Raw genomic sequence first — 18,769 nt, forward strand, 5'->3', positions numbered from 1 at the left:
TTAGATTTAGCTTTTTAAAGGGATTTTGTCTTTAAATTAATTGATTTCATCATTTAATATTTAAATCTTTAGTGTTGAGCTTCTAAGTTGAGCCCGTGTCAAGAAGTTAACTCGTGCTTGTTTTTTTTTCTTTTGTTTTAGTTTATTTTTTTATTTCATTCTCTAGTACTCTTTTTATTCATTTTCTATGTGCATGTTTATGTCTTTTTAAAATATCAAGGGTTGTCTTGAGTTTTTCTTCCTATCTTTGTTATATTTATCTTTCTTAAAATGAATTTTTTTTATTTTATCCTCAAACATTTAATTGGGCGGGTGTAGAGTTTCTTAGTTGAGTCCAAGTCTGCAATTTAATAAGTTACAGATTTGAAAGATTAACCTAATTTTATAAGGTTCAATCGATCTTGCTTGGTTTTTTTTTCTCATTTCTTATGCCTTCTTTTTTTAATTAGTTTCATCCACTAACATTTTGTTATTCTTCTTTTTCTTTTTATGGGATTTTTTTTATTGTTTTGAAATTAACAAGGGTTAACCTAGATTTTTTTTGGCCTTTCATGAAGCTAGCTATTTTGAAATGAATTTTATTTTTTAATTTAGTTAAATTAAATTAATTACACAAGTGTACACATGGGATACTCACTTCTTGATGTTTTGTTTTGTTTACTTTTCGAGTCACTGTTTTTACAACACGTACGACCTCTTCTATCACCAATTTCTTAATATTTTTACTCTTTTTAAACCATTACTATCGCATAATTATCCCTTTTTATATTGAAAAAAAATTAACATAACCCATGTTATAGCACTCGCCATCTATCTTAGTTGGTCCTAAATGTTATCTTAGGTGTCAATGTACATACCATGACTTAACAAACATTACAATTTGACTAATATACATTCACTTAGACACTGTATTATACAAAATAAATAGATCAGACACCTATATATATAAAGTTCAAACACTGAACTATGAAAATTATATAAGTTCAAGCACTTTAACTTATGACAAAATTAAAGATAAAAAACACTTCATAATAATAATAATAATAATAATAATCACAAAAATCAAAATTAATATCTTAAGTTGTATTTGGTATGAATTTTATAAATTCATTTCAATTGTTTCTTACTTAGAAAATTAGGTCAAAATATTGATTTAGTCAAAGTTGAAACTTTTAAATTTTGATTTACGCATTCTTACCCATAATACAATTCTTAAAATTAAAACATTGCTTTAATTTATTTTTACCAATTATATTTTTTATTTAAATTTATTTAAACTCATTTTTTCCATAAATTATTTATAATAAACAACTTTTGGGTTATGATTTAAAATAAAAGTCTTATTTCAGAATCATGTCAAATAAAATCTTTTTCCTTTGCATGTAAACAACTTCTAAAGAATTTTTCTTTTGAGCTTGTCTGGGATGGCTCTTTTAAATGATAACTTTTGGTTTGGAGTTATAATTCAAAATTAAGTTGTTTTTTACTTGTGATAAAATAATTTTTAAGTTAGGAATATGTTTAATAAAAAAATATAAAACAAATTTTTAGAAAAAGAAATATAGTATAAGTCGTGATAAAAGTTAAATTTTCCAACCTTCTATTTACAAGTCCTGTAAATATCTTAAAACAATTCAACCAATCAAGGTCTTAAATTTCGAAGGCCTGTTTCCTCTCTCTTCTGCTGACAAGCATTGTCTATATGGATTTCAATGGAGGCCCAATAGGATCAAAGACCTTTAGCCCCCTAGAGCTTGGTGGGCCCGTTTCCCACTCTTCAATATGTAGATTTTTTTTGCATTGGTCCAATTGTTCACAGCTATTCTTGAAATTGAAATTGAAACGATTTTATTTGTTTCTTTATTTACTCTTTAGCAAAAGAGTAGAGATTTTGATTATCTTTTTTTTTTCCCGATAAATAACAATCATAGACTTATAGTATGATTAGAACTAATTCTCTATTATAGGTTTCAATTAATAAATAAAATAATTTCACATGATTAAAAAAAATCTATCACTGAATTTAATTTATTTTATTTTCTATATTACACTTATCACTATTAAGGCAGGTGCAAGAAATCTGCAGGTGATTTGCAGCAGCAACTAAGCATAAAATCATGCCTTATAAATTGATGCAAATATACTCTGTCCTCAAATAACTTTGATAGCTGTAATATCTCCTTAGGTGAATCTGTAAAGTTAGTATAAAATAACATGCTAAGCATTAATAAAATCATGTTGAAAATTACATCGTGAGCTTCTAAATAATATCTCTCTTCTATAATCACCTTATCTTATTTCAATTCTTCTCAACTACCATCACCATAAATAACTTAAGAATTCATCTTATTTTCTCAATACTACATAAGCTACAAAATTGAGAATAAACAATATGATTTACAATTGGGATTAGAAGAGTGTTTCAGTGATGTTGTACTCTTGATTATAAAGAAAATAGTGAAAAAAGAAAAGAAAAAAGAGATCCAAAATTAGTTTAAACATTAATTTAGCTAGGCCGAGGATATGGATATATAATCCATAAAGATTTTCTTGGCTATGAAATATAAAGGTGATTTTTCTGATACATTATAACTAGGATGGTTTTTATGAACCCAAAGCTGCCCTATAAGGGTCTCTCGTCAAGAAAAAAGATGTTAAAATGGCAACAATCTTGCTATCTTAAGCTGGCTTTAAACACTGTCTATTCTCGCAGGGAGAGCAGCTCATTGTTCGAAAAGAAGCTAAGAATCATAGAGAAACAAATTAAGTCTTCCAAAGTTCTTGCAATAATTATGAACTTCTTACATGCCTCTTGTCCCTGGCTAAAGTTCTGAAATGCAGTCACATAAAGTTTTCATGTCCAAATGAAAGTACACATGCTCTTGAAATCATTTACACATTACCAACAACAAGAGAGAGAGTTACATAGTAGGTGTTCCTTTATGAGCAATGAAGAGCAGAAAACTCAAAGCATCCATCCTGGAATGAACCCATGGACTTGCTGGGTGGCATGTGTTGTGCAAGACATCTGGTCTGAACCAACAGGGTTGTAGCTGTTTTCACCATATGAACAAACAGAAAGAGGATTAGGATATATATATAGCTGATAAATTGACGAATCAATATTATGGACACTGGCTTAGCCTTGAATACTTGATTTCAGTACAGATTAGATAATGAACGAATGACAAAGTAATTGAGAGATCTTGAGAAGTTGAATGTTTACCCTATTTGCAAAGTGGGATTGCATTCCAAAGCCTGGAATAGCCCCTGAGACTGAGCGTGCTGGTGGCCGTAGGACATATTTTGCTGATCATCACCTTCCCATGATGGTCGGAGGCTATTTCTTGCACTGATTTCATCCAGCTGCCAAACATTAGAAACATGAAAACAGAAGGCAAATCATATTAGCTACCTAACATGAGTATTTCAGCATATTAGTATGTCTAGAAAGAGCTCATATAGAATGTCATGTTCTGAAGAATTGAATTGTTGCTAAATTTGACAATTGGAGTGTGCTAGCCAGAATTTTAGTACATAAAAAAAAACTGAAAGTGAGGAGAATGAGACCAAAGCATAACAGGAAACTCCTGATTCCAGTATAAGCAAAGTATTAAGACAGTATTAAGTGTACTAAACATGGTTTTTTTCTTTACACTTTTAGATTGTAGAAGGAAATACCGGTAGCTATTGGAAGCTTTCATGGCTAGCTGAACTTTGCTATCCATTAATCATCGGAAAAAGTGTGGAGTTTGGTTTTAGAGATCACTGTATATGGATTCTTAAGGGGAAATGAAAGATTAAATATCCCGATCAGCATGAAAGATGCAAGGCCTTTAAACCATGTTGACGAATAACTTCTGACAATCTTGCAGAAAACAAATTTCTATAAACCTGGAGCTAAAAAGTGCCAACCAGCAAGTCTAGCCTCTCATAAAGTATGAAATCAATTTGGATATAGCAAGTTAACACATTACCTTCATTGTCAAACCTCTGTTAGCTTCTAGCAACAGATGTTCCTGTACTCAAAAGACTTATCAGTTAGCATTCGAAGCAACATAAAGTGAGTTACTCTAATTATACCACCACTTTATGTACCTTATTTTGAAGATCAGCAAGTTGGTCGAGCATATACTGGGTCTGCAAAGTGGCATGGAATAATAATATTATCAAACACAATGTAGAAGAACTTGTATTTCTTATCAGCAAAAATCAATAGAAGCATGATATACAAAGCACATGCTTTCTCAAGAGATAAGAACAGCAGGTTCTTAACCTATGCAAGCCAAGCCAAGCCAAGAAACAATCTCATAGTTTAACTAACATATACTACAGTAAAATTGCTTGATACAAAATTACCAGCATGTATGCTGATAACAGGTGGAGATCAGGGCAGCAATGGCATAATTAATCAAGGTAACGTTGATCTTTCCTAACAAAGATGGGACCATTAAATACACTATACTACTAGAACAGGCTGCACAAACAAATGGTTGAAAGAAAGACATCCATCTGCACCTATCTTTAAGGCCATAAAGGAAACCCATGAAATGAAAGGAGAGAATTAAATAGGGAAAGAAAGCTATTAGTCAGCAATAACTGCATAAAAGGAAATCTTAATACAAGCATTAATTGTTAGCTAGAACACCTTTTAGCCCAATCTTCCAAGTAATCTTGTCTTGTTTTCTGGTTCATGTAACTTTAACATCATAGAAGATTAATGCAAGAAATTGACACAGAAAATCATTTGGATTGTGAAATGCTAGCATGTGAAGTTCGTTGTTCCCTTGACGCTAAAAAGAAACAAGTAACGCTAAAAATTAAATTACCTTAGTTGACCGAACTTGGTTCAATGACGACTCTAACTGACGCTCGAGCTGCTCAAGGTCTTTGGTATTCAGAGGTCCGAGGTCCTCTCCAAGAAGGTTCCTGCAGAATTTATCAACGATAGGAACTGCTTAAATTTGATAACATGGCAGCATCCACTAAAATGTTTACGGTAAGGAAAGAAACTTCAGCTTGAATCACAACATCTTCATGTCATGGTGGAACTAAATATCTTGAAAGTAAAATTTGCTAAATAGAACGATCCAGGATGCTTGCTATTGTGGTTACCTCTGAGTTCGTTGTAGGGCCTCAAATCTTGCTTTCACTTTCAAGTACTCCCTGTAGCTGTTCTGCTAACATACACCCGAATCAGTTGAAAATACAAACCAAGAAATATAACTCAAGTTATTCTAATGCAATAGATGATCAGAACATGACAGGTTGATGGCTGGCTTGGTTAGAAAACCATAGCACGCATGAAGTCAGCTTATAATAAAGGCAAAGTGAACTCTTAACCTTAATTCATCTTCGTTTCCTTATGTACTTAACCTATTCCTATATTGTGCGACTCAACTTGATCTATTTCCTCAACTATCATCAATTATTGAGGACTAATAGATAATTGATAAATTAGAGTACTAATATCATGATTGCTTGTACTAATATGCGATTTGGCAAAGCCTTGAAAAAACTGAAGCAACAGACAGCCATTTTCTTTGGCTTGCTTCCCCAATACAACAATACAAATAAATCTTGCGAGTGGCTCGCGCATTTGTTTTTGCGTAAAAGTTATATGCTAAAGCTTTATCATCCAAACACCATTTTAGTTACTGATATTCCCACTGTCAATAATTTGAGGAAATACTTCCCGTATGTCATAAAATTTGCATAGATGGGTATTTATAGCTAAGAAATTATCTGTAACTTTTATGTCACCATACGTTCAAAGTAGTCAAAGAGCGTAACTATAAATAAAACCTGTACGTCATTTGTTATTAAAATGTTTCAACAGATCATATGTTATAACAAATTTTGTTATATTATGAGAAAAGGATAATGAATACTCAAATGTACTGTATCTAAAAATAGTATTGCCTGTAGTCATCTACATTGTAGGAAACAGAATACAACTAAGCTTACCTCGAGCTCCTTGGCTGGTTTATTGACTTCTTCTGCACCATAGCTGCACTTCTGATACCTTTCCAGGGTCTTGAGCATGCTGCAAAAGGGAAAAACATAAAACAAGGCTAATAAAAACTGTCTGACAAACGGAAAAATAGCAAATCAAAATGGAATTTTGTTCTTATTTTTTATAAAACAAGACCATTGTAATAACTACGAGCTTAAAAAAAAACATTCCTAGTTAAAAGTAGCAGTCACTAGTAGGTTTTTTTTTTTTTTTTTCTTGGAAAACTTCATTTATTCAGGTATGGACGAATCGTTCTTTCTATCTATTATTATGGAAAAATACTTCCATCAGTGTTTACTGAGGAATATAGCGATGGAAAAGTCCATCAGTAAAATTCACCGAAATCTAGTAACGGAAAAAATTCATTAATAATTTTGTTTGTATTTATCAAATTTCTAGTAAAGAAATTGGACAATAACAAATACACCAATCAAAACCAATATTAAATCCCAACTTTGAAGTAACAGTCTAATCCCTTCACAACCAAAAATTTTCATTTAAAACCTTACAATTTCTTGCAATTTAAAATCAACTCTAAAATCTTTAACTTATGAAAGCTCTAAAATCAACTCCATTCCCAATCTTTACTTCTTCAATTTTACCCCAAAAAAACTTTAAAGTTAACAGTATAATATTTAAGGCATCCATGTGTTTCAAACTCCAATTCGCAGTTCAAGTTCTGATCCACATCCATCCATCTTTTCCAATTCAATGATTAGGCCAAGGTTTAAAACCTGAAAACAAAATGACCTCTATTTTTTTTTTCACTTGATTTATTTTTTTCCGTGTACCATAATATTTATAGTATTGAGCTACTTACCCAAAACAGATAACAAAAAAGTGTACGAAGACTATATAAATATAACAGGCTTATTTTTTGAAAATTGATATTGAAATATACAAACAATATTATTATCTGATAAATTCTACAAAGAAGGCATTTAAAGTTGGTGATCAAAGAATTTTCTCCTCGAAAAGATCAACAGAAGTAGCAAACACACGAGAATCAATTGATGATTTCATGTTTATTTTCCCGGTAGCTGGTGTTACAAGATAAAAACCCTAGCTAATGTCAGTTTTACGTACATTTCTAATGGCAATCTCTAGACCTGCTTGTTTGCTGTAAAAATTTAAATAATAGCAACAAACACATGCATAGTTGCACTGAGAGGTTTAAAAGAAGAAGAAGAAGAAGAAGAAGAAGAAGAAAGGTTTTGAAACACTCAAGAATCTAGAATGGAGTTTGCTAAATATCTCGCACTAAATTTATCCACCACATGCTTAGTTTCCTTTTCATTTTTTTTTCATAAAAGAAACTCGTAATCAAGTGAACAAATCCCAAGAAAAGTGTAAAATATCCAAAATCTTATGCTACTAGAATTTCTAAAAGAAATCGTACCTTTAGTGTAAGTTTAGTTAATAACCACACTTTCATTATTGAATCAGGTGCGTGCAGGGATTTCTGGAAGAACCATGTAACAAGGGAGAAGTACTTTCTATACCTAGCAGATAACACTTATTATGGCCAAGTAATTCTCAGCCTTTTCACACTCCAAAGTTTTCTCTAACGAACCCAAATTGTCTAATGGGTAACAGGTTTCCTGGATAATCAACTCAACCTCATTTAATGGAGAGCTACCAGCTACCGGCTGCTGGATATATCAGTTTCTTTTGTTGTTTTTCCGACCTAGGGGAAAGATAAATTAGAAGAGAAAACAAAAGAAGCAATGGAGTTTTTTTTGTCGAAGAATTTGAAATTTCTTGAGAGAAAAAGAGGAATCTTGAGCTACTATTGAATAGATCACCTTAATATAAATGCTTGATCAATTAGGTACTCTATAGCTCACCAAAGCGAACATCAAGATCTCAATCATGAACAACAGAAAGACTTCAAATTTAATTCAGATCCCGTGAAGCAAGAATCACACCGAGAAGATCAAACAAAAACCTAATAGATTTGAGCTTCACAAAGATCACAACAAAACAAAAAAATAAAATTTTATATACTTCACCGAATTCTTAACCTTGATTACCATCAAACTTGAAAAGTGATCGTTTCAGAAAAAAATAAACTCTGAAAAATTGTTAGATAGAAAGAGATTCTAATAAGCTTGTTTTGTGAGACAAGAATCACACAAAATATCAAGTCTATGGACAAATAAAGATAGACGATAAATGGATCCAACCTAAGATTATTATTTTCTTAAAAAAAAATGGCTTAAAAGATTGCGATAAGAAAGAAAAAGAAAAGGATCATACTTAGATGTGCTACAAAACTCGTAGAGCTTGCCACGGTTAGAGAAGATGATGAGAGCAACCTCAGCATCACAGAGCACAGATAACTCATAAGCTTTCTTCAACAACCCATTTCTCCTCTTTGCAAATGTCACCTGCCTGTTTATCTTGTTCTCTATCCTCTTCAGCTCCACTCTACCTCTCCCCATATTCCTTAACTATAATCACAAGCCAAAAAAACCAAATAAAAAACCATCTTTCGTTATAATTAATACATAAATCTAACCATGTAAGTTAATAATATATTTACTTTTGTATTAATCTTTATTTCCTTTATATCTTTCCTTTTCTTTTGTTTTTTTTTTCGTTTCTTGTTCTTCTCTCAAGAGCAAGAAGAAGGTGATCTACACTTTTAGGAATCAGAACCCAAACTGTAACCAAATATGTGAAAAACGAAGAGAAAGTTAGATATTTTAAAGAAACCCTAGAGAGAAAGAAAGACCCACCAATAATAGAGAGAACAACAAAAGTTTGTAGAAAGAGAAAGTTATAAGTTTAAAGAAGTGCTTCGGTTGTCTTCTTCTTTTCTGTTATATATATATATATATATATAGAAAAGAAATGCAGCTTAGGGTTAGCTGTTCTTTCTAGTTACATGCAACCTCTGTGTATTTTACTGTTTTATTTTTCAGTATTAACGGCAATGGGGTTCTCGACTTGACTTTCTCATAATTAAGTATCTCCTAATCGGTATTATGTATGTCTTTCGCATTTATATAGTTATATTTATAAATTATATTGAAAAAAAAATAATTTCCCTACAATTTTCTTGAAGAATATATATATATATATATAAAAGTAAATTCATTTATTAGCTTTCAAAGCTTCTTGGTTTTTACTTTTTTGTCACATCATTGATTACGAACGTAGGTTCTAAGTTTGGAGAGTGTATTCCCGCGCCACCGTCTCGGTCATTGTGTCAGTGTTGTTGGAGGTAGGGTTGTAAGTGTGGTCACGCGCTGCGGTGGGGGGTAAAAATGGGACAGTGGTCCTTTCATGTAAGAAAATTTTATGCGGCATCAATTTGTCATTTCCAGATGTTTCCACACGTGGCAGAAACTAGTCCCCTCCCTTAAAATGGAGCTCCTCCACGTGTCGGTTTGATACTGGAGAAAGTTCTTGATTTGGCTTGTCCGGATGAGGTTGTCTGATTACGTTACTGTTTGGGGCATTGAGAAATCAAACAAACTAGAAATTTAGTATTTAGAATATTCAGTCTTGGTTTATGCTTTGCCACGGGCTTAACTATTTTTTTATATAAAAAATAATGTTTAAATACTACAATAACATAAAACAGTATAAAAAACAAATTATAATAAGCTTGTAGTTACAGTAATTAAAGTCAAGTCAACATGGGATATCTCATCAAATTTGTATTTTAGATTATAAAATCAAAATAATTCGATAAAAATATTAAGAGAATTATAAAGTTTTTTAAAAGAAAAACATGTTAACTTTTCAAATTTATGATCTAGATCATTAGATCTAAAGAACCCAATCTAAACAAACTACGAAACTTAATTCTCAATCAATCAAATATTGATAGATAAAATTGAAAAAAAAAATCAATTATACAAAATAATTAAAAAATAGCAATTAAAAGAATGAGAATCAAAATTAAAATACAAAATAAATTTTATATTTGATTGAAGAGTGAAATTGAAAAGTAAAATAACTTTTACAAAAGGGTCAAGAAAAAAATTAGAAATCACAACAATGAGGATTAAATTGAAAAACATAATACCAATAATATGAATTAAAGGATAAAATCAAAAACCAATCAAACTTTTACATAAGGGCCAAGACAAAAAAAAAAAAAAAAGTAGAAATCCAAAGAATAAGAATCAAATTGGAGAATATAATATTTAGTAAATTTGGATTGAAGGACCAAATTGAAATGAAATAAAACTTCAACAAAAAAAGCCAAGATAAAAATTTAGAAAAAAAATAAGTACTGCAATTGAAATACCAACAACCAATAGGGTCAAGCTATAATTTTCAAGGGAAGAAAGAGAAAAGAAAGAAAAGAAAGAAAGGTTTGCCGGTTACAAATTGAACCACCATTAGAGAAATATGGTATACGAATAGAAAGATGACATGGTGGCGCTTCGAACAACATGATAGAATGACATTTTTGGATGTTAGGAGACATCGCATGCATCGCCTAAATGGCGTGAGCACCTCCCACGTGCCTTTAAGGGTATTTTTATCATTTTACTAGCAAAGTGCCCCTAAGCTAACTTTATAATTACAAAAACACCATTGTGAAAAGACCAAGAAGCCCCTTGACTCTATTTTTTTTCTTTTAAGGGTATTTTTATCATTTTACTATGCATTTTAATTGTTTATTATTTTTTTTATATTTGGTCAAATATAAAATTTCCCCTCAACTAAAATAACAATAATGAAAAACCCATTATAAAAAGATAAAAATATCTCTTAACACTTTGTTTAATTTTTTTTTTCTTTTAAAGGTGTTTGGTTTGTTTTTGTAAACCCCTAGTCTAAAATAAAAATATTTTAAAAAAAATCCAATGAAAATTACTTAAGTGAATATTAAAGAGTGGATTAAACAATAAGAAAGTTGGGTGTGACATTAAAATTTGTTAAAAGGATGGGGATGCAAAATAAAGGACATTAAAATCCTTAGGGACAATTTTATAAATAGGTAAATTAAGGAGTATAAATACCTTTTTTTCTCGCCTTAAGGCTGAGAACTTGGTCAAGCGAGGGAGTTAGGGTTTTTGAAATTTTTTCTTCAAATTCTTGGTAAATCTCTTAAAAACTAGTTGTTTTAGGAAATCAAAAGGGCTAGAGAGTGATTAAAGAGGAAAAGTGAGTGATTTTAGTGGGTTTAAAGGCTTGGAGGGGAAAATATGGCATTAAAAATAAAGGAAAGAAAAGGTGAAAGGAAGCTTGAATTTTCTTCCAAATTTCTCTTTGATTCTTTGTTGTTTCAAGGTGAGAACAACTTTTATTGTGTTTGGTTTTGAAAATATTAGCATATTGAGGTTTAAAATGATATTTAGTATTATAGAAAAATGGATTTTTATAGTTGTGATAATTGTAAGGACATTTTCTTTTGTTAGAATCAAGTATAGAAGCGTGAATAAAGTTTGAGTAAGTGGAAAAATTGTACAAATTTAAAGGAAAATCCATTCCCTTTTAAAGGTACATGTTTGGCTAGAGAGGGAGAGTAGGATGGAATTTTGTTTGATTTTTTGATAAAAATGATGAGTTTTTATAGGTTTAATTGAACTAATTATGATTGAATAGGTTAAAATTGGATGTTTAAAAAAAGTGAAGGGCTTTAAAGCCGGCCAAGTGTAGAATTTAGAAGAAAAGTTTTTTGGATAATTGATAATGTACTCTATTAAATGTTAAAATATTTTGTAGTATTATAGAGATAATAATTGTTGAGAAAAGGATAATTAAATTTATTATAAGAAATGAGAATATGAATGAAATTATCCATAAAACATTATTGAAGACTTATTGGATAAAAAGAAAGGGCCAATTAGGGTCTGTAATTGTGTTTATAATAATTTTTATGGTTATAGTATAATATGGGACATCACTGCAAGAAGGCCATAAATAGGAGGTGCAGGACCTTCACGTGAAAAAGTTAGGTATAATAGTGCCTAAAATAAATAATTTAGCAATGCATCTTATCTTTTCAATTTTTTATTGTTTTGCTTTAAATAAATGTCGGGAATAGTTTGTGTAAAAAGTTGGTGAAGGACATGAATGTGGAAGAAACAAATCCTATTAGTCGTCTAGAGAAGTTGGAGACTAATGTTATTAGCAAAATTAATATCAACCTTAATGGAATTCTCATGATAAAATAAAATAATTTATAGAAAGAAAAGTAGAGAATAAATTAGTCATTTAAGGTAAGAATGACAAATGGTAGTAGCATTGTGAAAATTGGCATAAATTAATTAGTCACTTGAGAAATATTGATTAATGATAATGTTGAATATCATTGGCAACATGGATAAATTACCATGTGAGGGTAATTAATGATATAGATATTGATATCATCATAAATTGATTAGTCTTTTGAAAAAATATGACTAATGACAATAATGGATATCATTGTTGGCATGGATTAATTACCAAGTGAATGTAATTAATGATATCATGGGTATTGATATTGAAATAAATTGATTAATCACTTGAAAAAAGATAACTAATAATAACAATGAATATCATTGTTGACATGGATTAACTATCAGGTAAAGGTAATTAATAATATCATGGATATTGATATCAATATAAATTGATAAGTTACTTAAGAGAAGGTGACTAATTATAACGATGGATATTATTGTCGGCATGAATTAATTATCAAATGAGGATAATTAATGATATAATTGATATTGGTATCGACATAAATTGAGTTGTCATTTGAGAAATGGTGACTAATAATAATGATAAATATCATTGTCGGTACAAATAAATTACCAAGTCGAATAATCAATGGTATAGTGAATAATGGTATTAGTATAAAGTGATCATAAAGAAAAGGGGTCTTCTTACTATGCAATAATAAAAATGAGACATTGATTAGTTCTAAGATTGAGAATAACGAGTTACCAAAAGGAAATACTATTATGGTAGTAAATATTTTTCTAATAAAGAGGTTGTGTTATATTAATTATATACTAATGTTTTATGTTACAGTCTCTTTTCAGATTCGTCCATTATTGAGTGAATTGTGCTTGTAATATATTTTTATTATAATTTAGGTAGTAGTATAATTTCATCTTGGATTAATGTATTGGAATCTAAAACTTAGTGAATTAATGACAATATGAAATGTTGAACTTATAAACAACTTTCTAGTTTATATATGGTGATATGTGACTTATAAGTTAAATTTTTTTTTTTGTTAGATAAAATGTGATATTTTTATGTTTCCTTTTAATTTTGTTGTTATAATTTCCTTAATCTTGAAATATAATTAGCAATAGAATGTAATTATTTTTTGCTATGTAATGTGTACATAATGAATATAGTGTATTTGAGAATGTGGTGATCATTGGAAACAAGTCTAGGATGATTGGATTGATAGAAGATGATTGACATAGAAATTGATGATGTCAATAACTTAGCAGTGTTACCAAATGAGGGAATTGTTATCAGATTTATGGCAAATTATATATTAATGTGTATATATAATCTTGTAAATTAAAAATTGAGGTTGTTACAATTTTATTGTGCAATTGAGATGAGAAAAGACTCCTAGTGAGTTTTGTAATGACTAACGAGCCATGAAATGACTTTAATGCCCTAGAAATCTATTGTCAAGTTTTTTGGATGGAGGGGCAAAACTATCATTACACTCTTTTTAGTGAATAGTGCCAATGAGTCAAGAGCTATAGTACTTTTCCAAGACCAATTAGGTTATATTAATGTTATCCATTCTAAGTTACAGGTAGTATTTTAAATAAAATTTTTAATATAAAAGAAAAAAAATGCCAATATAATAGATATTTATATGTTTTTCAATATCATGATTTTTTTTAATTGAGAAATGTAAAAATGTACCTATACACTATAATAATTTTGCATACTACTAATGTATTTTTTTGTTTAGACATTGATTCTATCATAAAAATGTTTATCGATGAAATCATGAACGATATATGTTCATCAAAAAACATATCGTTGGAGATTTCTATTATGCCGATCATTTTATTAGAAATATACTAACTGATGGATTTACAAAAGAAGAAAAGGTGCCAAAAATAATTTATTGCCACTATTCTGTTAGTAATTCCATCAGTGAGTTTGACAAATCACCGACAGAAAATATGTTTATAATTCCATCAGTAATTGTCAGTGGCATTTCCTATAGTTTTTTTCAAACTCTCATGAATTCTTCGAGGGATTCAATCCATGTGTGATTATATCTGTAATGATTATTAGCTTTACATGTAATTTTTTTTCATCTTTCTTGAACTTTCCGATGGACTTAGTCTGTTGGTAATTTGGTCTAAAAAATTTTTAATATGAAAAAAATTAGAATGAACATGAAAAAAAATTAAAAGAAACAAAATTAAAATTAAAACCAAATATCTATTACAAATTTAAAAATTATAAATTTAAGTACAATACTAAATCATTATTGTGACCGAGTAGGTGAGGAGGAGGTGGACCACAAGTACCACCAAAGTTTCACAATAACTCAATGTACAATCACCTAAGTTCAGCCATCTTAGCACTAAGTTGTTGTGTATTAGTAGGAGTAAGGTCATCTAAACTTCAACTTGTTGTAGTACAATCGCCTGGAACTTTGAAGATTAGAAGCTTGGACTTGATTGTGAGGAACTAATGGTCAAAACATTACGGCCCATCCATAAATTATCGATTGTAGTGTTTGAGATACTATAAAACTTATTTTTATTAGGTCCAAAAAACCAATTTAGCCTCCAACCACAAATCTAAATCAAGTTTTAGATGGGTCACATGATTCTCCTCATATCTCTCCTGCAATATAGTGGTATATATTTCTTAAAAAAAAACTAGTGAACTAATTTTTACATGAACTTCTGGGCTCAACTATCCACAAGTTATTGCACCCCTTTTCCGACTATCACCATTTTACATGTGAGTTTCTACAAAAAAAAAAAAAAAAAAAAAAAACTCCATCAATCTTAGTTTGCGTTCAAGAATCGTAGCCTGTAAAAAAAAAACTATTTTTACTTAAATATTTTCATATAAAATAATAATTTAAATAAAATGGATGTAATAAAAAAGAATCTTACGATAATTTTTCGTTGTATGAGGGCATTGTATTTGTTTTTTATTTTTTTAGTAAGCGAAAGTTTCTTAGTTTTGGTGTGACCCATATTTGAATAAAATAAATTTTTTTTTTTATCTTTTTTATTGGAAGACTAATGTGATCAACCATAATTTAAATCGAATCTTAGTGGACATCCTCTAGGACTAAAATGTATATTGGAAATCTAAAATTAGCTACTTAGTAATTGTAAGAAAAATAAAGATCCTAAAATATGTACTAATTCTAGAGATTTAGGTAAGAAGTTAGTTACGCCTAAAGAAAAAGAATAACATCAGTTCTTACAAAAAGTTACATTACTATGTGTTTTCTCATGAATTTATTTTTTTTTATTTTACCATTAAATAAAATGGATCTTCTTACTAATGGATCAGGTTGGAATCAAGTTTATGGTATGCATTTAGCCTATGTTATATGGATGATTGTAATGTTTCAATGCTAGGCACATAACATTTCAACCTAAGCCAGAAATAACCATCTGTTAAGAAGATGGTTTGAGATAGGGTTTAAGAACAATTAGTTATTGAGTTGCCTAGTATAATAGTAGAAATTAGGGTAGATGATAAGAATGCAAAATGTCATATTTTTCTCCATTAATGTTTAGTATTTTATAATAATATGATGCCTAAATGTATTTATTATTCTTATATTTCGACTTAGGATGTAAATGGAGCATTAATGGTGAAAAGAAATTAATTGGATGATTTTGGACAATTTGGACATAGCTTTATAATTGGGGTACAAATTTTTCATTTGAGCTTTAATTGGGGTAATCCAAAATTCTATAGAATCCTAAGGAAAATATTTACAACTTTCATGTTTTGATGTCAAAGAGTTACTGACTATATCAAGGTCGGAATTGAGCATAAAGACTCTACACCTATTCCGCCAACGTGCTAGAACGTCCTTAGAGAAGGTTTAAGAATTTTCAATGAAATCAACCATGGAATACTCTGTGGAAAATTAAGGTGCATTTATGATGGAATTAGCGATGGAATAGTCTATTAAAAATTAAGGTTGCTGATGAACTTCCTAACAATAAATGGGTAGTAAAATCTATTTTTTTAGGGTGAATATTCTATCAAGCATTTTGTTGGAAAAGAAAGTAGATGACGGAATGCAAATCCATTACAAGCAACTTAGCAACAACATGTTTCATTCCATTAGTACTTTAATTGCTGACGGAGGTTTTTAATTACCATTTCAGCTAATTACTCAAATGGTGCTATAGACCCTTCGGTTTCAAACTAAGAGGTAAGTAGTAGATAAATGTTCGAAAAAGAAAATTAAAGAAGCATTACCGAATAGGTATAACTATGGGAATGACAAATTGAATAAATGAAAGGAAAAAAAGTTGATCGAATCTTGAGAAGTTTTGTGATTTAGGGTTTTGTTTTTAATTTCTAACCAAGCTTTTTCTATTTTAAAGCTATAAATTGGTCTTTTTAAGGTTTATATTGTATTTATTGGGTGTTTTCATATGGAAAATAATTAAAAATAGGTTTTTTGGTCCAAAAGTTAAAAACTCAATTCCCTAGTCTAAAATGGTTGAAAATTGGGTAATTGGTAAATGATTGGTTATTCGGGTTTTTTTCCAGGAAAGAGTTCATCTGATACTTTAATACACACACGCGCGCGCGTGCACAAGACCAAGCACGTGGACATGACGTAAGGGTCCCAGTATGCTTAAGACCACACGTCTAGCCTTTTTCTATTTGGTTTAAGCGCTGGGCTTGACCTTTTTCTTTCATTATTATTGTAAAACAATATTTAACATAATAACTCACTCACTCTTGATTTTGAAATGGTTCTTAAATAATATTACAAGTTTTCATTAAAACTAAATGGCATGTCCATGCATTGTTGCGGGTTTGTAGAGCAAATATGCTTAATGGAGTTATAATTGCGAACCAGTGCTAGATAGATAATAGAAACTGAAGGTATGATGAAGCCAATATTCCATGAGGGAAAAAAATTTATTTTGGTGATAAAAAACTTAGAAACAAAATAAAATGAGTTTTAGCAATCCATAATGTTTTGTAAGGAAAGCTATAGTGTTTTTCTCACATTATTTAACTTTTTGTTACTTGATTTAGCTTTTCTGTTAATAAAACAAATTTACAAAGCTAAATTCTCAAATAGTTTAATATTAAAAAAAAATCAACAAAGATAATTTTGAAAAAATATCATAACAAAAAAATCATGTGGAGAAACACTGTAGTAATCTACAACATTTTGTGAGGAAAGCTACAATGCTTTACCCACATGATTTAGCTATATTGTAATGTTAACAATATATACTTAATAGAAAAAAATTAATAATAATAATAAATGTCTTAAGAATAATCTTAAAATCAAATTTTTATTTTTAAATTTTTTAAATAGCTTTAGACTTGATTTTGTCACATTTATTACTTTTTTAAGCTTTCAATAACATAGAAAATATGGACACATAATATACACACACACACATGCTTGCTTTGACAATCATGGTTTGTTTTTTTGTAAATAGTAATTCAAGTTAAAAAAATGCTTTCACTAAAATAATCAAGATATATGTTAATATTAAAATTTAATACAGTTTTGAGAAATATATGTTTCCTACTTATTTAATATAAATTAATTTAAAAAAAAAGCTTTTTAGTTTAATTATTCTCTTTATTATAAAAGTGTGCTTCTAACAAAAAACAACGTCATTATTTTTTTAAAAATCAAAATTCTTTTATGATTATATTATTGATTTTATAATGATGTATTAGAACTATACATGGAATTTTGATAATAAATTGCTCATTAATATTGAATGAGGATAAGATATATATATATATATATATATATATATATATATATATATATAAAGATTAAGAACCCATGACAAGAAAATATATTTGTTTTTTGTTGAAAATATATATTAATAAGCAAGGGAAGAATTATACTAGATTTTTTTTTCAATGAAGTTTAAAATTAATATCGATTTATTTTATTAAACATTTGTATAAACTTTTCAACTAACAATTAAATTTTTTTTTTTATGGTAAAAAAAAAGAGAGAGAAGCTAGCACCCAAGCCTTTTTTGCGTTGAAAAAAATTGCTATGGGCAGTTGATCTATGTCATGAGAAAACCCTCAGGCTGAGGGCAGCAGATTGTCCATGACCATGACTACGTAAAACCTAGTCATGAGTCAATAAAATTACAGACGACCAAGATGGATAAAAGAATGTACAAACTATAAACCACAGTGTTTTACCTTTCCATGCATGTCGTTTTATTGGCTCCAGTTTTCTAAATACTGTCAGCTGTCAAATAAGCCACAACGTGTTGGTCTACCATTGGCTTTCATAAACAGTTCAGGTTCCCCCAGGCGATAATAGCTGTCTCTGGAAGCCGTAGCATCTGAGCAGTGATCTGCCCTGAGGGACGCGTGTCGAGATTAGAGCTAGGGAGTACGAATATGCTTGGTGATGGACGTTTGTCGAAGGCGTGCTCAGAAAAGTTACTGTGCAATAATTGGGCGGGCTGCGTCTATTTCAAGCCTTTAGGTTTTTTGCCCTTGATTCTCTGGCTATGGTTTTGATTGATTTGACTTGGATCTGCCCAAAAAAAGAAAACTCGAAAAAGTTTTTTATTTAAAATGTACAATAATATTATG

At 29.7% G+C, this 18,769-nt stretch overlaps 1 protein-coding gene across 1 annotated transcript; it reads right to left on the reverse strand.

Annotated features, from left to right (window-relative positions):
• Positions 1–2,815: 2,815 nt before the first annotated feature.
• Positions 2,816–8,463, reverse strand: LOC118055151 (agamous-like MADS-box protein MADS2). Its single transcript, XM_035066974.2, has 8 exons — positions 8,276–8,463; positions 5,968–6,046; positions 5,116–5,177; positions 4,830–4,929; positions 4,099–4,140; positions 3,978–4,019; positions 3,227–3,366; positions 2,816–3,053 (listed from the first exon to the last, which is right to left on the reverse strand). Exons 1-8 carry the CDS (start codon positions 8,458–8,460, stop codon positions 2,966–2,968), a joined length of 738 nt encoding a protein of 245 aa, XP_034922865.1. The 5' UTR covers positions 8,461–8,463; the 3' UTR covers positions 2,816–2,965.
• Positions 8,464–18,769: the final 10,306 nt, after the last annotated feature.

Source organism: Populus alba, chromosome 4 (genome assembly GCF_005239225.2).
Source record: "Populus alba chromosome 4, ASM523922v2, whole genome shotgun sequence".
NCBI classification, from domain to species: domain Eukaryota; kingdom Viridiplantae; phylum Streptophyta; class Magnoliopsida; order Malpighiales; family Salicaceae; genus Populus; species Populus alba.

Coding starts and splice junctions, on each gene's coding strand:
- LOC118055151 (XM_035066974.2), bottom strand. CDS start 8,460: ATGGGGAGAGGTAGAGTGGAGCTGAAGAGGATAGAGAACAAGATAAAC. Junction 4,930..5,115: donor GCCCTACAACGAACTCAGAG/GTAACCACAATA, acceptor TAAATTCTGCAG/GAACCTTCTTGGAGAGGACC. Junction 3,367..3,977: donor ACAGAGGTTTGACAATGAAG/GTAATGTGTTAA, acceptor AATGTTTGGCAG/CTGGATGAAATCAGTGCAAG.